The sequence below is a fragment of the Protopterus annectens genome, chromosome 15.part0 (genome assembly GCF_019279795.1).
Source record: "Protopterus annectens isolate FY-2018-M chromosome 15.part0, PAN1.0, whole genome shotgun sequence".
In the NCBI taxonomy this organism is placed as follows: domain Eukaryota; kingdom Metazoa; phylum Chordata; order Ceratodontiformes; family Protopteridae; genus Protopterus; species Protopterus annectens.
The window spans coordinates 266,746,207-266,772,799 of NC_056749.1; the positions used below are offsets into that span (position 1 = coordinate 266,746,207).

General features: G+C 42.1%; 1 protein-coding gene across 1 annotated transcript in view; it reads right to left on the bottom strand.

Moving 5' to 3' along the window:
• The window catches only part of TAF1 (TATA-box binding protein associated factor 1), a 2,792,652-nt gene that overhangs the window by 2,682,066 nt on the left and 83,993 nt on the right, over positions 1-26,593 (bottom strand). The window contains exon 2 of the mRNA XM_044057257.1: positions 18,962-19,111. Within this exon, the coding sequence (XP_043913192.1) occupies positions 18,962-19,075 (114 nt within the window). The 5' untranslated portion in view covers positions 19,076-19,111. The remainder of the gene's footprint in view (positions 1-18,961; positions 19,112-26,593) is intronic.

The following is a 26,593-nucleotide window of genomic DNA, read 5'->3' on the forward strand; positions in this document are numbered from 1 at the left end:
CTCAGGAGGAGAGGCTGAAGGGATTGATTATTCAGCATCAGAATCCTCAAAGGGGGTAAAGAGTATCCCTGGTCTGAAGAGGAATCAGAAGAAATGGAAACCTGGTCAGAGGAATCATAGTCTGTATCCTGCCTAGGCCTTTTATCAGGAGAGGGATGGGAACCCCTGATCAGAGTAATTAGGTCTTCAGCCATTTTGAGCATCTGTTTTTTAGGCATGGAGGCCTGTGCAGGTGAATGTTGTACTTGCTTCTTTGTCTTTAATGGAGTTTTAGACTTAGTTGTTGTTTTGATGGTAAGCTGTGAAGGTCTAAAAACACCCTCAGAAGCCGATGCCTGCTCAGCGGCTCCAGACCCATCTGAGGGGTTAATTTCCGTAGGCCCAATACCTTGAGTTTCCAGAGGCCTAGACATCTCCACATGGGAGTTGGAGGCGGCCTGTGTCTCTGAGGTAGCGGGTGTCAGGGGCTGCGAAAGTGCCTCACTGAGAACCGGCGACTGGCCTAGAAGAGGCTTTATCGTCAGTTTTGGACCTCAGATACCTGTCTTTATCCTTGTCTTTGTGTTTTTTTGTGTATTCCGGTCGTCAGTTACACGATGGCATGGTATAATTGAACCTTTGGCCAAAGTAATGGCGAGCAAAGTCAAACCGATGTTTAATAGTGCACTTGTTAAATCTAGCACAAAACCAACAACTAGTGATGTCGTGGTCTGGGCCTAGGCATGGAATACAGTAAGAATGAAAATCCTTATGAGGTATTTGCTTCCCACAAGAAATACAATTATTAACTTTTACTGACATCGGTCTGAGGCAAGAAAAAGTTTCCCCAATGGGGTACTTAGCTTTATTGAAGACTGCTTTTGCTACGGGCACCGTGCGGCAAGAAAGACTGAAGAAAACGGTGTTGGCTGCATCTTATATACCCCTGGCCACTGACATCAGGGAAGAAGCGACAGCAACCGACGCCGGACCAAGACTTTGGAACTCTAGCCGACTGCGGGACAGCCTGATGGCAGGATAACCAAAGTGTAATGACTTCAGCAGTGAAACACAATGAAAATCCAGTGGTTTTTAAGGTATTCTCTAAGTTGCTTTTTGAACAGTTGCACTGAGGAGAGAGATGAGAGTTCCCTGGGAAGCAGATTTCAGGATTTACCCACGGTGTTGGAGAACAGTGAATCCCCAGCCTTATTTTTGGATTTAACTGTAGATACTAGAACTTTATTGGCTGAGCGAAGGGTTGTCAAATTATTATAAGGAGTTAGAAGGCTAGCATTGGGGTATTTTTGGGAAGATAGAGGATCTTGTGGGCAATAACAAGTTGGTGAAACTGAAGTTGATTATGTAGTTCCAGTGAACCTAGTTGCCTTAAGGTTTTGACAGTGGTGAGTTCTAAATGAGGAACCAGTAGCAAATCTGGCAATGTTATTGTAGGAGGTAGCCCGTTTGTTAAGGATGTTTTTTGATAGGAGTGTAGAGATTAGATGGGTATGGGCAATAGTTGTTCTAGCTGTTGGAGTAAGGGAAGGGTTTAATCCTGTAGAGGGAACCTAGTTTTCTGTTAACTGATTTTATTGCTGTGTTAATGTGTGTCAAAGTTAAGATTATGGTCTATTGTTACACCTCAGAGCTTGGTGGTTGGGTCAGGAGACATGACGATGCCACCGTTGGATACAAAGTCAATTGGGGAGGACTTGTGTGGGAGTGAAGAGTAGTAGTTTAGTCTTTTTGGGGTTCAGGAGGAGGCTATGTATAAGAACCAGCTTTCTACTATGTTAAGCACTGTATGGGTAAAGGACTGGAGTTCAGGTGCAGAGGTGGCTGAGCATATTAGTGTGGAGTTGTCAGCATATTATATACATGTAGCTTGAGGAATTATTAGATTAAGATCATTGATAAAAATTGAGAGGAGAGGGCCCAAGATTGAACCTTGAGGGACGCCTAGGGTAATAGGAAGGTGTGAGAATAGATTATTGTCCCAAAGCATGGCCTGTTGCCTGTTTTCTAGGTAGGATTTAAACCATTGTTAAGGCCTGTGTATCTAGTGAGAGAGACTTAAGTATATTCATAAGTAGATGATTGTTAACCATATCACAGGCTTTTGATAGGTCGATAAAGAGTGCAGAGGATAGAGTATTGTTGTTACGTTTTTTGTTAATGCAGTCAGAAAAGGATAAGCGGGCCATGGTGGTACTGTGGAAAGGCCTGAAGCCATGCTGACACTTCGCTAGTAAGTTATTTTGCAGTAAGTGGTCTAGTAGTTGGCGGAGGATACATTTTTTCCATTATTTTTGCTAAAGGAGAGAGTAAAGCTATTGGGCGGTAGTTTGAGAGTTCAGTTGAGTTGCCACCCTTATGCAGTGGGATAATGTGAGAGATTTTCCAGATAGATAGAATGGCTCCTTCAGTAATGGTTCTTTTTATTAGGATGGAAATAGGAAAGCCTACTACTGCTGCAGCTATCTGTAGAAATTCTGCTGGTAGAAGGTCAGCTGAGGGGGTACAAGGTTTTAGTTTTTGAAGAAGAGTACAGATGAGAGATGTTGGGACTGGTTGTAAATTAAATGAGGGAGGTAAACTAGTCAAGGAGGATGGCAAGCTTGTGCTAACAGGAGGTAATGAATTAGCAAGAGATTTGACTGCCTCAGTAAAGAAGGTATTAAAGGCATTAGCAATATGCTTGGGATTCTCATGAGTGGAGCCTGTTGGGGTGGGAGTTTTGGACTGACCTGGATGTAGGAGTCTATTTATACCTGCCCAGAACTTTTGAGGTTTATGTTGGTGGGTTTGCTGGTTGTTGTGGTAAAAGTTTTTTTTATCTAGAAGTATTGATTTTTTGGTAGCATTTCTCAGCTGTCTAAATGTTAGATGATCAGCAGTTTTTTTTTTTTTTTTGTTCTCCATTTGGCCCAGATTTTATTTCTCAGTAGTAGAATTTTGTGCCTTGTCTCTTTTGTAAGCCACGGAGCAGTTTTTGTCCTATTTCTGATTGAGCGGGAAGGGACATGATAGTCCAGGATTTTTAAGTATTTGGCATTAAAATAGGATACTGTTTCATCTAATTGGAGGTGTCTTAGGGGTGACCAATCACATGCTTTGAGTTCAGTTTGGAGGTTAATAGGGTGAAAGTTTTTGTTGGATCAAATAGTTTTATATAAGGATGGTTTGTGAGTAATGATCTTTTGCCTGATTATGTAGGTCAGTGAGTGGTCACTGACATCATCAGGAAGGATACCAGCTTTATATAAGAGGGGGTGACTATTTATTAGTATCCAGTCTAGAGTGGTTTCTTTACTGTTAGGTTTGTGGATCCTGGTGGGGGAGGTAATAGTTTGGGAAAAACCATAAAGGTTTATATGGGTAGTCTGGTTGGCTGAGATGCAGGTGTTCCAGTCAATATTAAAGTCACCCAAGACAATGGTTTATTGTGGGAAGTTAGTTGAAAGCCAGGAAAGGATATTTTATAGGGTGTTTATATTGTAACCAGGAGGGAGATAAGAGCATATGATATAGATGGATTTACAGGTGTTGATCTGGAGTTTAGAAATGAGGATTTCAGTGTTATTAATAGAACGTGGTTGCACATCTAATGATGTAACTTGCAGCTCTGTTTTATATAATATTGCTACCCCCCACCCTTTTTGATTTTGTGGTCTATTCTCAGGATAGTGTATCTGGGTGGGGTGATTTCGTTGTCTGGTGTTACAGGCTTTAACCATGTTTCTGTTAGGCAAAGGATGTCAAAGGAGTGAACACCTAAGAGGGCATGGAGGTGGGCAACTTCATTGTTTAAGCTCCGTATATTGAGGTGCGCTATAAGGAGAGAGTTAGATGTTTTAGTAGGGGCTTGAGATGTAGCGGAATTTGGTTTATGGGGGTCAGTGGTGGTTGCGATGTTGGGACCAGGTTGGGATGAATATCACCATCTAGAAGTTTAAGTTTGTTAAATCTATGTATGATAAACAGGAATTTACAGGGTGTATTTTGTGTTTTCTTGGGTTGGTTGTAGTTAATGTGGACTAAACAATGAAACCATGGCAACAGATAGGAGGGTGTTGATGTTATATTTTTACGATCTGAAGAAGATTTAATCGAAAGCGCTTATCGTATGTGAGCATCCAGGGACTTTTTATTATTTTTATTTTTTAATTGGATTCAATAAATTCCCTTTTTAATGAACATTGGATTTGTTTATGTGGATTGTTTCGTCAAGATATTTGCTTCCAGTTTTGGGATTTTACGTTAACCTTGGTATTTCTTCTGCCTAGTTTGTGCTTCTTTCCATTGGATTGGCAGTTTCACCATAGCAGTTGGGAGATTTTCTTGTTCATTTGATGTTATATTTATGTGGTTTAGAGAAGGTGCCAGATTTGTTAGGGAAGTTTGCTTAACAAGTAACCGAGAAAAGTCAGCAAAAAACAATCTCAGAGCAGCTGACTGGGTACTTTAGTTAGGAAGGGTAGGTATGAAGGGGAGGAAACAGTGGTAGTGATAGTAAGGGATTTGCCCTCTCTTCCTTGCAAAAGAGCTCCAAATCTGTCAGATTGTGAGGGCATCTCTTGTGCACAGCCCTCTTTGGGTCACCCCACAGATTTTCAGTTGGATTTAGGTCTAGGCTCTGGCTGGCCCATTCCAAAACTTTAATTTTCTTCTGGTGAAGCCATTTTTTTGTTGATTTGGATGTATGCTTGGGGTCATTGTTTTGTTGAAATGTGAAATTCCTCTTCATCTTCAGTTTTCTAGCAGATGCCTGAAGGTTTTGGGCCAAAAGTGACTGGTATTTGGAGCTGTTCATAATTCCCTTCACCTTGACTAAAGCCCCAGTTCCAGGTGAAGAAAAGCAAGCTCAAAGCATGATACTGCCACCACCATGCTTCACTATGGGGATGGTGTTCTTTTGGTAATGCGAAGTGTTGTTTTTGTACCAAACTTACCTTTTGGAATTGTGGCCAGAAAGTTCAGCCTTGGTCTCATTGGACCATAACACATTTTCCCACATGCTTTTGGGAGACAATGTATTGCTTTGCTAATTTTAGCCAGGCCTGGATGTTTTTTCTCTGAAAGAAAAGGTTTCCATCTTGCAACCCTACCAGTCCAGACATGTGGAAAACATGGGATATTGTTGTTACATGTAGTAAACAACCAGATCTTGCCAGAAATTCCTGAAGCTCCTTCAGTGTTGTAGGTCTCTTGGCAGCCTCCCTGACCAGTTTTCTTCTTGTCTTTTCATCAATTTTGGAGGGACTTCCAGTTCTTTGTAATGTCAGTGTTGTCTGATATTTTCTCCACTTTTTGATGACTGTCTTCACTGTGTTCTACGGTATATACAATGCTGTGGAAATGTTTTTGTACCCTTCTCCTGACTGATGCCTTTCAACAATGAGATTCCTTTGATGCTTTGTAAGCTCTCTGTGAACCATGGCTTTTGCTGTAGCAGGCAACTGAGTAAATGTCAGGAAAATCCTACTAGGACAGCTGAACTTTATTTGGGGTTAATCAGTCTCAAATTGATGACAGGTGTGTATCCAAGAAGACTGAAAGCTGTAATTACATCAAAAGGTGCTTCAACAAAGTATTAGTTTAAGGGTGTGCACACTTATGTAACCAGCTTATTGTAAGTTTTTTATTTTTTAGATTTTTCCCCTAACAGGTTTTTCAATTGAATTGTAAAGGTTATAGGTCACATTAAAGGTGGGAAAAATTGTGAAATGATTCATTGTGGTCTCATTGTTTTATATCACAAAAACCTGGCATTTTAACAGGGGTGTGTCACTTTCTATATCCACTGTATGTACAACAGTTTGACATTTCAAACCCCCATCCCCCATATTGGCAATGAGGACGGAAAATGTTTGACTGACATCTTCAAGTGCCACTGTATAACATACTTTAGCTGACAAGCACAATAAGGAAGCAATTTATCCCTTCCCTCTTCCTAACGACAATGGCACTTTGGAAATTAGCATGTTTACCTGTCCAAATGCAAGTGAGGGTACTCACAGTAATGTAATGCAGCTTATTTCCAGCAATAACACAAAAGGTGGCAAACCCATGTCACTAACCACATACAAACGATATAACACATACTAGTGGGGCAATGCAATTAATGGAAGTCTGGCTCACAACACGGTATATGTAATAAAAGTGCTGCAACATTATGTGCTCAGGTTAGATATACTGCACTCGCTACTTGTATTAGTATGCTTTGCAGTTCGCATAAGTCAGTTCAAACTGTAGCAATCGTCCCCACAAATAACTAGAAATTAACACAATGAAAAATAACAATACTTTCTATCTCACAGTCTGCTGTCCCCAACTGCAGTTACATGCCTCCTTCATAAAATGCAGAAACAGAGAATGTCTGTTTTACATACTCCTCATATACTGCAACTGTGTAGCTCCGATACTAACTTTTTTTCAAGAATACAAATAGTAATGATCCAACATTGCACTTTTTCCCCATCTCCTTGGTGCAAATGATTTAACAGCATCTCAGAGGTTGATTATACTAAGTAAACTGCAGATCTAAGGTGAGACAACAAAAATCACACCTCTCATACTGCAACTCTATGATACCCTCGTCCAACCTGAGAAACACTCCTATGATCAACTGAAGTGCTGCACAACATGAACAGCTATTATCAGACTGTACAAAATGAATCACAGGGTGAAGGGATTAGTTTCAGCAATAAATCTCAAAGAAAACTGTTCTGCAATGCAATGAGGTCATAAAACCATTCACAAAGGCAGCTGAAGATGGGATGTCAACACTAGCTCCAGTAGTATGCAGGGTGAAAGAATTGCTACCATTTAGGAAGTGGTTGTATATTAAAAATAGGATGGAATGGACATCATAAACATGAATAATTAAACATTTTTCCAAATGGGGACTACAGATGTGGAAATAATTAACATTCTATTTGCATACTAAATTGCAATCAAGATATTATGAGGTATGTGTTTTTACTATTTTAACTTTTAAGGCCACACAGTGTTGCTGATAGCCAGACTCCAAGAGCTCTATGAAGCACTCACTCAATGAAGAGTTAGCTTTACTAGAAAGGCTCACCCAGACTCTGCTACACTTTGCTGTGAGGGAAAGGTTAGTTTGCTTTTTATTTGTTGTATTTTTTATTACTTTATTGCCTTTTTCTATTTTGAATACTGTGATTTATTTTCTTTACCTTGTGTTTTACTTGTATTCTGCTTTTAACTGCATATTAAAACTTGAAAAGAGATCACAGCTCTGTCTCTTGTGAGTCAGGCAGAAATAATTTTTCCCACTTCCCACCCACTGTTGTGTTCTTAAAACACCAGTGACTTTCTAGTTGCCTGCCCCTTATGTTAATTTGACCATATATCTCATTTCCTCTGTGCTTTTACTGTCTTGTGTAAGCACAAAATTATCATTTTTGTGAAATCACTCCCCTTCAACTATTTAAATTTATTGGCCACCCTACTGTATTCCATAGTACCAGAATACAAAAGTGACCACCCCCTTTTCAATCTATCTTTTTGTTTTAAAAATAGTGACTCTCCACTAAAACTTAAATTTTTAGACAGGCAAAACTTAAGTTACATACTTTCACGTTTAATTCTAGTGCACACTGCAGTGTTTGGGATAAACCATTTTTTTCATCTTACCTTTAAGCATCTATTGCAAGACCACCAGTTATTTAAGAGCCCACATTCTGCCTCTCAGTAGTCATCTTGGGATTACTGCTTCTATTTTCCCATGGTGAGAAAAGGAGTGCAGTTACATTATTTCCTGGAGACTGCTGATCACCAGAAAGCTTAAGAACTGCTTTATAGGTGACAGCTTGGAATCTGTGCTTATATTCTGATCCTGGTGAGAGTAGGAGCAGAGTGCACCGATTTCTGACTCTTTCTGGTTGGAGTCCCTGTGACTAGCACTTGCTCTAAAACCTGTTGGAAAGCACTGGAAAGCCTTAAACTGATACAAGCACTCAACTCTCCTTGTTAATAAGGAGAAATTAATTGTAGGCACTAAACAGCCTATAACTGCAAAGTACCTTGCCAAGGTAAGGGGAAAAAATAAAAAAAACTTAACCAGGCATGTCCAAGAGTCAGCTTCTGGTGATTTCTCCTGTCCAACTGATGAATCTGGGCATACTGGGGCAATGCATCAATTGCCTCATGTACACAGACAACCCTCTCCTCCTACCACCCAACACTATAACATGCGAGATATGCACTTGCGTAGCCAAACCGGAAGCAAAGCTTTCTCCAGTCAAGATTGTGCTAGACAATCAAGAGGAGAAGGTTAACACCCGCACTACACCTCAAGCAACACATAGCCCTTCAAAACCCTCGCCACCAACACACACACATAGCAACACTAAACACACATATGCGGAGGCCCTTAACATTAACCTGCCCAAGCAACAAGGACCTCCGAAGCTGAAATGCAAACACCAATCACAACCAAAGTATCACATTGCTCACAACACCAGTGTGCCACCCAACAACAGCCCCTAAGGCAAGACAATGTACCCAACACTTTAGTCATAGGTGACTCTATAGTCAGGCACACTGATGCCCCACTCACCAGGCTGAATAAGGAGAAAATTACAGTGTCAGCTGCCTGTCGGGTGCCAGGATCCACCACATAACGCATGCACTCAAGTCACTCCACAACAAGTACAAATATGACTATGTCACTGTCCATGTTGGAGTCAATGACTTGAGATGCATCTCCCTGGACTATATGAAGAGAGACATGGAAGAGCTCTCGGATCATATGACTCTAGCCCTGAGAAGCATCCTGCCTTAGCCCAGAATGACACCACAGTATAAGGACAAAATGATTGACTTCAACAATTGCCTAAGCTTCTGGTGTCATTCAAAGGGGATCCAGTATCTATCTGCCTGGGACGACATGATCGACAAACCACAATGCTTTGCCAGAGATGGTCTGCACCCATCGCCCCTGGGATTCAGGTTACTGGCTAAGGCTCTTTCCACCCCTATAATGCCTTTTTTAGGCAAGGCTCAAAGGACAAAACCACCACCGTAACAGGTACAAGTAAGCAAAATCTGAAGGTAATGCTACTCAATGCTAGAAGTCTAAACCTCAAAATGCACTCTCTCGAGGCACTCCTAAAAATGGAGAACATCGATATCTGTGCAGTAACTGAGACCTGGTTCAAGGCTCCAGAGAGCACCCCTGCAATACCAGGCTACAACTCTTACACACTTTTTGGCCACCAAACCAGGACCAAAACACTAAAGGTGGAGAAGTGTCCATATTCACCAAGGATATTCACACCTCCTGGCTAGTTGCCCAGCACAATGCATCAGAAATTCTCCAGGTGCAACTAACACTAGGTAAGACTGCAATCCAAATTGTAGCTTGCTACAGATCCCCCACCATGCCCCAAGATTCTCACTACACCTTTCTAAACATACTGGAAAATATTAAGATATAACCAAACACCCTAATACTGGGTGATTTCAACTACCCTGCCATTAACTGGGAAAACAACTCATGTACCAACACCTTTGCCCAACAGTTCTTGGAATTCATAAATTAATCAACTAATCCATAGTCCCACAAGGGGCTCCAATATTCTGGACCTGGTCATTACCAATATGGGAGATTGATGTGCCACACCACTGGTCACCCCCTCTTTGGTTAGGTCTGACTATAAGCTAAATCACTTTTGACATCCACATCCCATCCCCCTCCTCAGTAAGAAAACATCCGTAAAAAACTTCTCAAAGGCCAACTTCATGCTACTCAAGTCAGAAGTGACAAAGTGACACCCATGCAGATGGGAACTGAAAGTTCGACTGCCAAATCCTACACTAAAGCACTGTACGAGCACATCCACTCGTGCATGAATCATGCCATCCCAAATAGAACCAAGACGCTCTCCTCCAAAAAAAGGAAGCCAATCTGGTGATCCCGTCATAAACAAGTTATACAACAAAAGGAAGAAACTGTTGCAGAAGAGAGGAAAATCCTAGGATGCTCCCTTACCAGCCTCAGTAAGAAGCTGAGATCCCTCTTAAAATCCTCCAAAGCTAGTTACAAAAATAAAATTGCCAAAGATTCCAAAGACAACCACAAGGCATTCTATAGCTATGTCAAGAATCTAAATGTCAATGCTCAGATCTATAACAGAATGGCATTAGATATAATGATCCCAAGGACATTGCCAATATCCTGGCAGATTTATTCAGTGCCAACTTTACCCCCCTCTCACCCCCTAAAGGGCCCATCTCAATACCGAAAGATTGCCAAATTCTGGTAATTATGGCCACACAGGTAAAAAACGCACTCTCCAAAGCTAAGAATACAGTGTAAATGGGACCAGACAACATCCCGGGCTGTGTACTACATGAACTGGCACCTCACCTAAGTGTCATGTTTCATCATAACCTCATCTCGGACTTCGTGACCACTGAGTGGTGCACAGCTACAGTTATCCCACTCCACAAAGGGGGCTCCACCTTGGATCCTGGGAACTACCATCCCATCATTCTGACGAGCCTGATCTGCAAGGCCATGGAACGTATTATCATGGAACGTATAAACAAAGACGGAGGCAACCTTCAAACACTGGACCCCACCCAGTTTGGGTTTGTGAAGGGCTGATCGTGTCTCCTGAACCTGACTGACTTCTTTATATTGCTCAGACACAGCTCCACGTGGTCCTGTTGAGTCTTCCTGGCTACAGATTACTGAAAAAAAGCGACTGCTTTCCTGATTAAGTATCCTGCTGTTTTTTATATTTGTTTTACCTTCTACTGCTTACCTAGGAGCAAGCTTTAACTGTTTTCATAGTTATTTACTGCATTTTTTATTATCTGCACTTAAAAGTACATTTTAGTCGAAATTAGTCTAATTCAAGTCGAAAAGTGTTTGTTTGCTGTTTAATTTAATTGTTTGGCTGCCCACTAAAGTGTGCTAGCCTGTACTACTGACTTATTGCCTTTTCTGCATTTAGCGCGGAGTTGCCACTAGAGCACCATCGGGCAGCGCCGGTTAAACAAGGTTAAACTATTTCTGGCTCCGTAAAGTCTGCTCTTGATTTTTCCCTTAGAACTGCTCTACTTGTAATCTAAACAGTCTATTCTCTATCTGTAAAGCTCAGCACTTGTTCCTAAAGCATTTTTTAGTCAGGTAAAGCACTTCTATATTATACAAAGTATTTCACTAGCTTAAAACCCCCTTGAGTACCCACTTCACTATAGGTCCTTTCTGACTCAGTTACACAGCAAACTTTTTCATTTCTTCTAGCATGTCAAAGGGTCAGTTGCTAGCGTCCTCTCCTGCTCAGCTGGTGAATCTGAGAATATTGAGGCAATGTTATAATTGCCTCATGTACACAGACAACCCTCTTCTCCTCCCACAAAACACAAATACATGCGAGAGATGCAACTATATAGCTAAACTGGAGGCTGAGCTCTCTCAACTCAGGACTGGCAAAACCAAACAGGAGGAGAAGGTAACCACACACACCATAAACCCAGTCTCACATAGAACTATCACAACTACAAATCAAACACATAAACACACAAAGACATACTCGGAGGCACTGATCAAAAATCTACCAAAACAGCAGAGGCCTCCAAAGCAGACACCCAAACAACTGCCACCTCATGACATAACACAAGCAACACATAGATCACAAAGTCAGTGTGCAAATCAGTCACAGCCCTTAAGGCCAAACACAATGCCAGACACACTTGTCATAGGTGACTCCATAGTCAGACACACTGACGTCCCACTCACCAGACTGAACAAGGAGAGGGTCACAGTAAGCTGCCTGTCGGGCGCTAGAATCCGCCACATAACACAAGCACTCAGGTCACTCCACAGCAAGTACAAGTATGACTCAGTCATTGTCCATGCCGGTGTGAATGACCTGAGACGCACTCCCTGGACTACATGAAAAGAGACATAAAGGAGCTCTCAGATTATGTAGCCCAGGCTGGTATGACCCTGACCCTGAGCAGTATCCTACCTTCACCAAGAATGATGCCACAATACAGAGACAAAATGATCAGTTTTAATAATTGGCTTAATTTCTGGTGTCATTCTAAGGGGATCCAATGTCTGTCTGCCTGGAATGACATGCTTGACAAGCCACGCTGCTTCGCAAGGGACGGCTTGCACCTGTCACCCCTGGGTTTCCGGATATTGGCAAAGGCTCTTGCCACCCCCATAGTGCCTTATTTAGACAAGGCTCAAATTCTAAACCCACCGCCCTAGAAAACAATAATGAAAAAAAACTAAGGGTAATGCTGCTCAATGCCAGAAGTCTAAATCTCAAGATGCACGCCTCAAGCCCTCCTCAGTATGGAGAACATCGATGTCTGTGCTGTGACTGAAACCTGGTTCAAGGCTCCTGAGAGCACCCCGGCACTATCAGGTTTTACCTCATATCATGCGTTCCGGCACCAAAACCCGGACCGTACCACAAAAGGAGGGGGTGTATCCATATTCATCAAGGATACCCACACCTCCAGGCTGGTGGCAACTCACGAAGCATCAGAGACCATTCAGGTGCAATTAACCATAGGCAAAACTGCTCTACAGTTTGTAGCATGTTACAGGCCACCCTCTCAAACTCAGGAACCCCACACAGCCTTCCTGAAGACACTGGAGAGTATAAATGTCTCTCCAAACACCATCATATTGGGTGACCTCAACTACCCAAACACAGACTGGGAACATTACTTAAGCCCCAATACCCTAGCCCAAAGGTTCCTGGAGTTCATAAACTCAAATGCTATGGAACAACGTGTCACCATTCCCACAAGAGGTGAAAATATACTAGACCTGATCATCACAAACATGGGGACAAAATGCTCCACACCGGAAGTATATCCCTCATTAGTGAGATCAGACCATAAACTAATCTCACTGGAGATCCACATCCCATCCCCACCCCCAACAAACAAGACCACAGTGAAGAACTTCTCAAAAGCCAACTTCACACTTCTTAAGACTGGTGTGGTATCCTTCAAGGCCCCTGAGCCATTGGAAACCACAACCCACGCTGCTGAATCCCTTACAAATGCTTTCTATGAGCACCTCCAGGATTGCATGGATCAAGCAATCCCAAATAAAATCAAGACCCTTTCCACCAAAGACAAGCGCCCGATCTGGTGGACCCCAGCCATCAACAAACTTTACAACAAGAGGAGAAAGCTACTACAAGATAGAGCAAAATCCCTAAAAGGGAAGACATCTCTGATCAATACTAGTAAAAAACTACGATCACTCATAAAAATTATCCAAGGCCAACTTTGAGAGAAAAATCGCCAAGGACTCAAAAGACAATCATAAGGCCTTCTTTAGCTATATTAGAAATCTGGGTGGAAACTCCCAGATATGCTCAGAATTAGTCCAAAATGATACAAAAATCACTGAACCCACAGACATTGCAAACATACTGGCAGACAGGTTCAGTGAAAATTTCTCCCCTCCCTCCCCCCCAAAAGGAGAAATATCTATCCCAGCAGAGTGTAGCCTCCCAATCATCTCAAATGCCCAGGTGAGAGCTGCTCTCTCTAAAGCTAAAAACACAGCATCAATGGGACCGGATGGTGTCCCCGGCTGTGTGCTACACAAACTTAATGAGGAACTAAACCCACACATAAGGCTGCTGTTTAATCTTAGCCTTACCACAGGATACGTACCCAAAGAGTGGCATACGGCAACTGTGGTCCCACTCCACAAAGGCGGTGCTTCTACGGACCCTGGTAATTACCGCCCCATAAGCTTAACAAGCCTGGTCTGCAAAGCTATGGAGAGGATCATAATGGAACTCATAAATAAAGACATAGGGGACCTACAGACATTGGATCCTACCCAATTCGGCTTTGTCAAGGGCAGATCATGTCTCTTGAATTTGGTCGACTTTTTTGAAACAGTCACCAAGGCCATTGATGAGGGTAAGGCAGTTCACACAGCCTACCTTGACCTTGCAAAAGCTTTCGACACAATACCCCACTCGGGTATCATAGAAAAGCTCACCAGCTTAAATGTAAACCCATATGTCACAAGATGGGTTGCAAACTGGCTCAAGGACAGAACCCACAGGGTTAGAGTTGCTGGTGTCATGTCAGACTCCAAGCCGGTCACAAGCGGTGTCCCACAGGGCTCAGTCCTGGGCCCCCTCTTGTTCGGCATCTACTTTTCAGAAGTGCAGGCAAACATAGGAGGATTGTGGCTGACAAAGTTTGCAGATGACTGCAAACTGGGCCATAGTTGAAAATCCATCAGACACAGATATCCTTCAGAGAGGTCTCATAGAAACGGATAACTGGTGCCAGAGCCATGGCCTTAAGCTAAATGCCAAAAAATGTATAGTCATACCCTTTGGTAAAAACAAGGTAACCCCAAGTTACCACATAGGTGGCAATCCATTAAGCACAGAAGAGGTTATCAGGGACCTGGGGACCCAAGTTGACAGTAACCTTTCTTTTGACACTCACATTGCCCAAGTGGTTAGGAGGACCTTCTACATTTCCCACCTGATTATGAAGGGATTCACATCCAGATCAAGGAAGGTCATTGTTCCCCTGTACTCTTCACTTATCAGACCAATGATTGAGTACAATGCCCCATTCGGAATGTATCTTACCCGACACCTGCAGCAATTGGAAAGACCCCAAAAGTTCCTCACCAAAAGGATAAAGGGGCTCAAAAATATGCCATATGCTGCCCGACTGAAGAAACTCCAGCTCTATTCAGTCGCATACCGTCTGCTCAGAGGTGACCTGTGCCTGACATACAAGGCCATGTCCAACCCGGAATTATTGGACATGCTCCACCTCAAAAAATCCAAGTCCACCAGAGCCACAAGAGCAAGAGACTTAAACCTCAACACGGATATAAATAGGACGTGCTGGAGGGACAGATTCAGCACCCACAGACTCCCTATGCTGTGGAACAGAATCCCGGTCCATGTGAGACAGAGCACCTTGCTGGCTCTGTTCAAGAGGAATCTTGACCAGTGGATGGGAGATCGTAGGTTTACCCCGGGGATCATCTCTGTATCACTGCTGGACAGAGGCACGGCAAACTAATGGGTATAGTATTCTTCAACCTAAGGGGTGGTGAAAGCCACACAACTCTGGCTAGGCTTATAAATGCCCTAGGGCAGATAGCCTAGTATGAACCTATGAACCTATGAATCAGTCTGTAGAGCTGTGGATGAGGGTAAGGCGGTCCATACAGCCTATCTGGACCTCGCCAAGGCCTTCGACACCATCCCCCACTCTGGAATCATAGATACATTTACTAAGCCGGGCATAAATCCCTACATCACTTGATGGGTTGCCAGCTGGCTTACTGACATAACCCACACTGTAAAAGTAGCCGACTCCAAATCCAGTTCCAGACAAGTGGAGTACCTCAGGGTTCAATCCTGGGACCGCTCTTGTTTGGCATCTCTGAAGTACAGGCCAACATTAAGGGACTCTGGCTAACAAAGTTCGCAGACGACTGCAAACTGGGAGCCATTACTGAAACCTCAAATTATGTGGATATTCTACAAAAGGGCCTTATGTAAACAAATGCTTGGTGCCAGAGCCATGGGCTCAAGCTCAATGCCAAGAAGTGTACAGTTATCCCCTTTGGGAAAAAACATGTACCCATGAATTACCACATAGGTGGCACACTAAACACTGAAATTGTGATAAGAGACTTAGGGACACAGGTGGACAGTGGTCTCACCTTCGATAACCACATCACCACAAAAGTCAGGAAATCCTATGTGGCACACCTCATCACTAAGGGCTTTTCATCGAGAAAAAAGGGGGTCACTGTCCCACTGTACTCATCCCTTATTAGACCCATCATAGAGTACAGTGCCCCATTTGGTATGTACCTCACAAGACATCTGCAACAACTGGAAAGGCCACAGAAACACCTCACTAAATGAATCATAGGCCTAACTAAGACGCCCTATGCTGACTGACTAAAAAAACTCCAGCTATATGCTGTCGCATATCGTCTACTCAGAGGCGTTCTCTGCTTAACATACAAGGCTATGTCAAACCCAGAGCTGTTGGACATGCTACACTTAAATAAATCCTAATCCATCAGAGCCACACGCTCCAGGGCCCTAAACCTGGTCATCACAATGAACAAAACATGCTGGAGGGATAGGTTCCTCACCCAGAGACTCCACATACTCTGGAATAGACTGCCCATACATGTCAAGCAGAGCACCTCCTTGGTCCTCTTCAAAAGGAACCTTGATGACTGGAGGAGAGAGAGGAAATTTACCTCTGGGATCACGTCGGTTGCCCTGCTAGACAGGGGTCCAGGGAATTAAATATTGTGGGAAGAATTAGCCAGGGAATTGTTATGACTAGGCTTGTACAGGCCCTAGGGCCGACAGCCTAGTACCAACTTATGAACCATAGACATAGCTAAGGCCAAGCAAGAGGGGCAGCTAGCGCAATCAGCAGATGACAATGGTGTAGAAGAGCAGTATCAGCATTCGGAAATGAATGCTGATAATGTATTTGCAGTCATGGCTGAAGCACTTCATGTATGCTACTGCAACCAGCAAGTTGCACAATAAATTTGCAGCAATTTTTTTTCTTTTCTTTTTTTTTTCAGTACTCAACCTGGAATTGTGGGGAGTACCAGATCAGGAAACTAAACAGAGCAGGAGGCACCAAATCAAAGAACTGCAAAGGACGCCAAATAACACAGCTATTGTTCTGGTTAATCTTTGGACGAGGTAAATAATTTAACTGTCAGACTTATAGAGATAAAAACTGTGTATGACTCTTGCGAACTGACTCTTATGACATCATAAAAAAGTGTTCTGTGAAAACATAACACACATACACTGTAATTATAATGAAATAATTCTGAAAGACAAAACATTTAGTGGAGTCCTCTTTTCAGTTATGAAATATTACAAAGTGATAGTTTCAGCTCCTTTGGCACACAGACTGTCCCAGTATATGCTCCTTCTGAAATGGTACACCCTTTTGACTGCAAAAGGGTCACATAACTTAACTACAAGTTAAAGCTGTGATTTTTTTTTTCCACAAGCAGATTTTACCTTCTCCCTACACATGCATTTATATCAATTAATTGAAGCTACATTCACTGTAACTACTTTCAAAGAATACCTAACATTGAAAAATTCAAGCAAGCAACCTTTCTGTAGGGGGTGCTCCCATACCTCACTTACTTAAACATACCAAGTCCATGACTGCACAAATGTGGGAAAGGACAAACACACAGCAAGTAAAAAAAAACTATTTCCCTTATGTTTGCAGTTCTCAGATGAAATAAATAAATACAATAAGCTAAGATGGGAAACACACACCTATTCAGAAAATTATATTAGCCCTCTGACACACGCACACGTGCATGCACCCACACAATTCAGACTGACACTCATTTAACTGGGATCAAGAGACAGCAATGGTCAACCACTTTCAAATGCAGAAGCCCTCCTTCAAGAATGATCACCTTCGGTTTAGACACACCTCCTCATGGGGGTCCCCTTCCTTCTTCCTAGCTCCTTTGCTTATGCTAACCGACTTCACAGCTGACCAAACTCAAGCAAAAGATACATTTTATTAATATTATCCCCTTTACATGCCAGCATTAGGGTATAGAGGCATAAAGCTACAAATATAGCCCAGCCAACCAGCGTTGAGTCAGCAGCTTAGCTACATGGTGGTGGCAAGGGAGGATTGGCACATCCATCAATAAGTGAAGGCAAGGCAGAGCAGAAAGCACAAAGCAATAATCCCTTACAGTAGTGAACACATTACAGCGGCTATCGTGACAGCAGACTTTTGGCTATCAAGCTGCTGCCTGGTGGCAACTCTCATTAATAAGTGCACAGGAATTTACAGTCACAAGAGGAGGGCACTGCGAGTCCCAGAGATGATGCTGGCACTCACCAACTTCACCCAGAGTTACTGTAGGGACTTGCACAAATGTTTTCACTGGTGAGTGGGAAGCTGAAGAGACCACAAACTCTCCCAAGTCTGCTTGAATGACAACCACCTCTTGTCCTAGTGGAACTGTACACGCCATTCTGCTAGGAAACAAATAGGTTGTAGTCCAATAAAGGAGAGAAAAAGCAGTTAACATACTCCCTTTGCACCTGATTACACCTCCCCTTATGCTGAAACACTGAAATACACAAATAAGTTGCAAAAAATATTTTGCTTTAACTTCCTGCACAAGACAGCAAAAACACACTAAGCTATACAATGCTGTCTTCATTAAACTTCAGCATGTCGCTTTATGATAATCATACTTGAGTTTGTTGGGTATGATTTATGTGGGATGCAGTATGAACAAGTAAAACTAGGACCTCCTATTATCCTTACTATTAATGGTTGACAATAGGATCAAACTGGCATTTTCACATGTTTTCCCCTAATTCAGCATTATTTTGTATTTGATTGGCACAAAACCCCACCTAATGCACATATTTGCTCATGCAACCTATGAGTTCTGTCCCTGTTGCCTATAATCTTTGAAATTTTCACACACATTAAAGAAGCTCACATCGGTCTACAAAGAAACAACTTATTTTACAGTGCTTTGGCAGTCCTATTTGTGACAAAAAATTTGTCCTGCCAAGATTCTTGACAACTACCATCCCTTTAGCTACAATGAACTCCATATAATACTAGTCTCAGTCACATTCACTCATCTTGGGTCTTCATCTACTACACTACTTCTAAATTAATTTCAAAATTGTTCTGTTGCCTTTTATGTTTAGTAACATTTTTAAATGTGTTTATAAGTGACTAAACTGGTAATCATAATTTTTGAAAGTTAGTATTAAATACCTTACATAGAGAAAAGAACAAAGCTTTCAGCACAGAAATAATTTGATCCTGCCATGGAAAAAGAAATTAGCCTTAAAATTATGGAGTTCCAAGGTTCCAAAGAATGACAACAGAAACGTAAAATTTTTAAACACGTTACCTTGTCAAGCACACTGTCATCCTCCAGTTGTCCATCTTCATTAATGTTGCCAAATAGGAAACCTGTAAGTGAGAATGGGCGTCCGTGGTCCTCATCACTGTCAGAGTCAGACATACCACCAATCAAGAGTGAGACGACTCATTCATCTGCCTGATGTAATTAAAAGTAAACAGGCTATTAGCTATGTTGGTGAACTCTCCTAAACCAAAGAAACAAGGCAAACGGAAGATGACTCAATTTACAAATGTAACAGAAGAGAGATTTCATCTTTACATCAACTGCATCCTGCAGTGTTGCAAGATAAAACCCTAGCCAAATCAACTCCAATACATGTAACAAAGGTGAGATTACACCATCTCCAAGAAGAATTTCATTTAAAAAATTATGCAACTCACCCACTTAAGACAGTTAAAAGTGTGAATACACCTACCAGACCATTTCAAATGTTATTAAGTTTCTACGGATGCTGTTAATAAAAGGTGTGCTGAGCTAAGGCTTTTGCCAATATTTTGGCTATTTTGATTCACACAATGAAGGCATGCATCTGGAAAATATAATGGGGAAGTACAGTTGGGTAAATGCACTTATAACAGTAGATGTTCGATTAACTCAGTGCTGCAGTGGTAGCCTTTCACTATGTGGATTATATCATGCCTAGGATACAAGAGCCAACCAGTGTTCCAAAGGATGCTATTAGCTACAGCTGCTGTGGGAGAACATAGCAGCCCATGCACCAAATTACTTCAGGACTTTCTTGCCAACTGAAAAAGAGATAGGAAAAAAAAAGGGAAAGGGTTCAAAGACATAACCCTAACTACACAAAATACATAATAAAAATACTATACTATATACTGTAGCAAGTGATTTATTAGAACATCTACTGTCACATAAAGTGTAGTTGCACAACTGTATTATGTTCTTTACAAATCACTGCTGCAGTAGCCTTTAGCTATATGGATAGATAACCAAAGCTTATGTAGTCTGGGGAAGCCCCAGAGAATGGTCATAGCAAAGCCTAATCTAGACCTCAAAATGGAATTAAGTCTGTAGTGATTTGTAAAGTTATGTACAGAGGACCAAGTAGCTGCCTATAGAACATTTTCTAGAGCTTCCCCTTTCTAATCTGTCATCAAAGAAGCCAAAGTCTTGATAGAATAACCCTTGACCCTGCTTGAAAGTGTTTTGTTATGGTGGGAATAACAAAAAAACAATAGCAAGGGACAACCACCTGGAAATGGTCCATTTCAAACAAGGGTTGCCCTTTCTTAGTAAACAAACAACTGTTCAACTTTCCTAGAGGATTTAGTTTTGTCAGGATAATACTACAGTTGACTATATGCATCCAGAATACCGAGAATCCCCTCTTTATAGGGGTTTTGAGATTCTGAACAGAAAAGGGGACATCAGTGGCTTAACTCAGAGTAACACTGAAATCACTTTAGGCATGAATGGGGAATTTATTCTTAAACTAATCATATCTCTGTGGGATGTTTATGTACTACATCAGTGTGGTATTGTCTGTGACTACCTGTAAAGAACCAAGGGTCCACAGGTGCTGAAGAGATTGTAAAAGTTAATAAAACGCCAGGAACTCCATATAAATCCAGAGAAATTTATTAAAATATCAAATCTCTAGCACCTCGGACACTATGCCATTTCAGAGTTAGTGAGTACACACACTAAAACACACTAAAATATATAAAACTTTTTCCCCCCAGAAATCTGTTTTATTTACTTCAGAGATAATTCACCAACAAATTTACAACAGTCCAATGTACAAAGTGGGTACATACAAAGAAAGAATACAACCATATTGGGCGTAAGACCATATAGACAATTTACCAGCAAGTTGACAATGTTGTTGTGTCTTTCGGTTTTTCCCGGTTAGGGGTCGCCACAGCTAATGATTGGCAGTTGATTTTTATGTACCGAGTTGTCAGCCCTGAAGCACAACCTTCAACGAAGGTACGCCCATTCATGCATGTCTTCACGCAGAAGACGCTCTAGCTGAGAGTCGAACCGGACAGCGTCTTACTGTGAGGCGACAACGCTACTGCAGCACCACCACCGCGGATTAAATGGCACATAAGCAACAATACTGTTGATAGCTTTGCATTTAAAAAAATAGTAGTACGACTTGATATAAAGATTTTGACCTTTAGTTAACCCACAACTATATACAATATTCACAACTGCTACAATGAGAAATCTTGTATATCTGGAAGTTTATTGTTTCGTATGTTCTACACAGTTAATACGAAACTGCGGAATTTACCCTGCTTATTATATTATTACGTTTTCAGAGGACAGAAAGTAGTGATTATTATAAGCTAATGTCTGTAATATCTATAAAGAGGATTATTCCTTAAGAACATGGTCAATGAGAAAACCCCAAACTTTCTGGTAGTAAGAACTTTTTTTTTACTATTTCTTGTTAGTTCAGATACAGATTTACTGTATCCAGGACTGTGTGTAAACTTCTGAGCGGTGCCAAAGTCTGCTCTTCAATTTTTCCCTTAGATCTGCTAGTTCTCACCTCCACTATTAGTAAGTTATTAGTCTAGTACTTCAGCAGACTTCTTGCTGCAATTATTGTAGCACAACACAAAAGTGCTACAGCGCCAGTACTTATTACTAATGCCCATCCCTCCAGGCATGTCTAAAGGTCAGTTCCCTGTGTTTTCTCCCATTAACCTGGTGAACTTGGGCATCCTGAGGCAATGTAGCAACTGCCTCATGTACACAGACAACCCTCTCCTCTCACCTCCAAACACTCAGACTTGAGAGAGATGCAGTTATATATCCAAACTGGAAGCCACGCACTCTCTAGCCAAGACCAGAATAGCTGGTCAAGAGGAGAAGGTCAACACTTGCATCACACCACATGGAACACACAGCCCTCCAGAATACACACCAGCACTGCCTTCACATAAAAACACAAACCACACACCCACCTTTGTGGAGGCTGTCAATAAAAATCTACCCAGACATCAGAGACCCCCAAGGCAGAAACGCACTCGACCACCACAACACTAATCACGAGACACATAACTCTCCTAAACAGTGTGCCACTCAACCAAAGCCCCTACGGCAAAACAGCATACCCAACACGCTTGTCATAGGTGACTCGATAGTGAGGCACATTGATGTCTACTCACTAGGTTGAATAAGGAGAAAGTAACAGTCAGCTGCTTGTCAGGTGCCAGGATCCACCACATAATGCCCGCAATCAGGTCCCTCAACAACAAGTACAAATATGACTCTGTCATTTTACATGTGGGTGTGAATGAACTGAGACGTACCTTCCTGGACTACATGAAGAGAAACATGGAGAAACTCTCGGATTATGTAGCCCAGGTGGGTATGATCCTAGCCCTGAGTAGCATCCTACCATCACCCAGAATGATACCACAGTACAAGCAGAAAATGATTGATTTCAACAATTGGCTAAGTTTCTGGTGTCATTCTAAGGGGATCCAGTATCTGTCTGCCTGGGATGACATGACTGACAGACCTTGATGCTTTGCCAAAGACGGCCTGAATCTTTCACCCCTGGGCTTCGGTTCTTGCCACCCCCACAGTGCCTTTTGTAGGCAGTGTTCCAAAGACCAAATTACCACCGTAACAACTACAAACAATCTGAGATTCATGCTGTTCAACGCTAGAAGACTAAATCTCAAAATGCACTTGCTCAAGGCACTCCTTAAAATAAAAAACATTGACATTTGTGCTGTAACAGAGACCTGGTTCAAGGCAGCAGAAAGCATCCCTGTACTACCAGGCTCATTCCACACCTTTCGGCCCCAGAACTTGGACCAAAACTCCAAAGGTGGTGGTGTTTCCATATTCATAAAGGATGCGCACACCTCCACACTGGTAGCCCAACACAACACATCAGAGATACTTCAGGTGCAGCTAACACTGGGTAAGACAGCGATTCAGGTTGTAGCCTGCTATAGGTTCCCAACCATGTCCCAAGACTCACACTTCACGTTCCTAAGCACCCTGGAGAATATTAGGGTCCAACCTAACACTCGCATACTGGGAGACTTCAACTACCCTTCCATTAACTGGGAAAACTACTCATGTACCAATACACTTGCCCAATGTTTCCTGGAATTCATTAATTCCAATGCCCTGGACCAGCTCTTTCTTACCCCCACTAGGAGGTAGCAACATCCTTAACCTGGTCATTACTAATATGGGTGACCGTTGCTCTACACCAATAGTCAACTCCTCCCTGGTTAGATCCAACCACAAACTAATCACCTTGGAAATCCACATCCCTCTCATCCCCCCCCCCCCCCATTAAGGTAACCACCATGAAAAACTTCTCCAAAGCTAACTTTGGGCTCCTAAAAACAGAGGTGGCTAACTTCATGGCACCCATCCAAATGGAGAATAGTTGCATGACCGCCGAATCATACGCCAATGCTCTGTACGAACACGTACACAAATGTATGGCTCTCGCCATACCCAATAGAACCAAGATGCTCTCCTCCAAAAAAAGGAAGCCAATCTGGTGGTCCCTTGCCGTAAACAAACTCTACAACAGAAGAAGGAAACTGATGCGGAATAAGGTAAATCCCAAGACTGGAATAACTCCCTTATCAGCCTCAACAAAAAGTTGAGATCCCTCATCAAATCCTCTAAAGCTAGCTATGAAAACAGACTTGCTGCAGATAGTAAAGACAATCACAAGGCCTTCCATAGTTATGTAAAGAATCTCCACGGCAATACCAAAATTTGCTGTGAGCTACTGCACAATGGCACCTCCTATACTGAGCCAACAGATATTGCCAATATACTGGCAGACAGATTCAGTGCCAACTTTAGCCCTCTCTCACCCCCAAAGGACCAATCACAATACCAGCAGATTGCCAGGCACCCAGTACTACTGCTGCACAGGTTAAAACAGCACTGTCCAAGGCCAAGAATACAGCTTCTATGGGACCTGACAACATCCCTGGGTGTGTTCTACATGAAGTACACAGTGAACTGGCACCTCACCTGTGTGCCCTGTTCAATCACAGCCTCATCTCAGCCTTTGTCCCTACCGAATGGCGCACTGCTACAGTCATCCCTCTCCACAAAGGAGGAGCGACTACTGACTCTGGGAACTATCGCCTCATTAGCCTGACGAGTCTGATATGCAAAGCTATGGAACGCATCATCATGGACCCAATAAACAAGGATACAGGGAATCTCCAAACTCTGGATCCTACACAGTTTGGTTTTGTGAAGGGTAGATCACGTCTGCTCAACTTGGTTGACTTCTTTGAGTCAGTCACCAGAGCTGTGGATGAAGGCAAGGTGGTTCATACAGTTTACCTTGATCTGCCAAGGCCTTTGATACCATTCCCCACTTAGGAATCACAGAAAAACTCATTAAGCTAGGCATCAGCCTGTATATCACTAGGTGGGTTGCAAACTGGCTCACAAATGGAACCCACAGTGTGAAAGTAGCTGACTCCAGTCATGAGTGGAGTCCCACAGGGTTCAGTCCTGGGTACTCTCCTGTTTGGCATCTACTTCTCTGACGTCCAGGCCAGCACGAAGGGACTCATGTCTGATAAAGTTCACAGACGATTGCAAATTGGGAGCTATTATTAACTCCCCAAGTGATGTTGACATCCTACAGAAAGACCTCAATGAGACCAACAACTGGTGTCAGAGCCATGGCCTTAAGCGCAATGCCAAAAAATGTGTCATCATCCCCTTTGGGAAAAACCTGGTTCCCATGAATTACCACATCCTGACTGAAGTCTAAAATATGCTCTTTAAAAAAGAGGCTTTGATAATAATAGCCATGCCTTTTGAGTTGGTACAACTGCCCAAAGCTATTATTGAATTTATTTGTTTCTTCTTCTTGTCGCTATCCCAGTCACCACTCATTACATGTGTTTCTTGGACAAAAATGATATTAGAGGTGACATGTGCCTGACATACAAGGCCATGTCCAACCCGGAATTAATGGACATGCTCCACCTCAAAAAATCCAAATCCACCAAAACCACTAGAGCAAGCGACTTAAACCTTAGCACGGATATAAATAGGACGTGCTGGAGGGATAGATTTATCACTCAGAGACTCCCTATGCTGTGGAATAAAATCCCGGTCCATGTGAGGCAGAGCACCTCGCTGACTCTGTTCAAGAGAAATCTAGACCTGTGGATGGGAGATCGTAGGTTTACCCTGGGAATCATCTCTGTGTCACTGCTGGACAGAGGCACAACAAACTAATGGGCACAGTATTTTTTCATATAAGGGGTGGCGTAAGCCACAAAAATTTGGGCTAGGCTTATAAATGCCTTAGGGCAGATAGCCTAGTATAAACCTATGAACCTAAGCATCAGACATAAAGATTAAGTGCATAAGTAACTTTTTTTCTTAGTTTCCTGAAGGCCTCTAACATTCCAAGAATCTATAGACCACATTATTTGTTCACAATAAACTTAGGTAACATAATAATCTATTTGGATTTTAACTTTTTCTTTAGGAAGTATATAAGTAATCTGTAGTAGATGTCCATATCTGTCATCGTAGCATCACCAATCTCCAAAACCTTCTCAAAGCCTAACCCTAAAAACAATTGACTTAAGGGGAGAATAACACTGAAAACTTGTTCTAGTTCTTTAACAGTAGAAATTACCTTCATACATATTATAACCATAATGAGAAGATCAAGTTTCAAGTGTGAATAATAATAAAACAATAATATCCACAAAGTTAAAATCACAAGATGTGATAGTAACTATCCGCACAAACCTCTACAGCATCGCTCCAATTATAACGGTTAATAACCTGGCATAGTAAAACATAGTGCAACATCAAAATCAGCTCACAAGAAACATGAGTATTAAAGATGAAAGAACAGCTTAATGCAGATATTTAGGAGGATGAGTGCCACATACAAGTTATGCTTAAAGAAGCGTTCATCAAGTTATCAAGACCCTTAAGGACTCTGGGAATAGCAGTAAAACTGTGTATAACCATACTGGAACCAACATTATTTTCGTATTAGGTAATCTAGTACTGATTACTCTACTTGGGTGAGTAATGCCTAAGATTATGTTAGCATACAGCTGTATAAAAAAAAATGAATATAATATGTGCTCAATGCTCTTATCTCCAAAACATTGCCTGTACAGTCATAGGAGGGATAGACTATGAAAGTTAACACTGTGCCTGACTCCATTTAAATCTTATGGCAGGGCATTTCAGTTATTTGTATAAACAGTTGATAGAATTTCCGATAGTAAAAGGCAAGTCAGGATTAGCCTACACAGTATGACCAAGCAAGGCATTGCAATGGTAAGCTGTAGGTGAAAATAAAAATGCAGTACATACTGAACCTGGAGGAAGAAACAAAGTCTCTTGTTTCACCACATCTCATCAACAGACGATCAGAATGGTAGAGTTTGGTTTTCAGCTTACCTTGGTTCAGTTTATTTCTGGACAGGAACTATTCTGTGTTGGATTTAACTCAGAACTACAATCAACCAGTTTACCAGTGACCACTTTCCTTATGAATGCTGAGACTTAAGGAAGGAAGAGGTAAACATGGAAGGTGGTGTTGCTGCCAATTCAGGCCTGAAGAGAAAATAAACTTGTGCAATGCAGCCTTCCTCT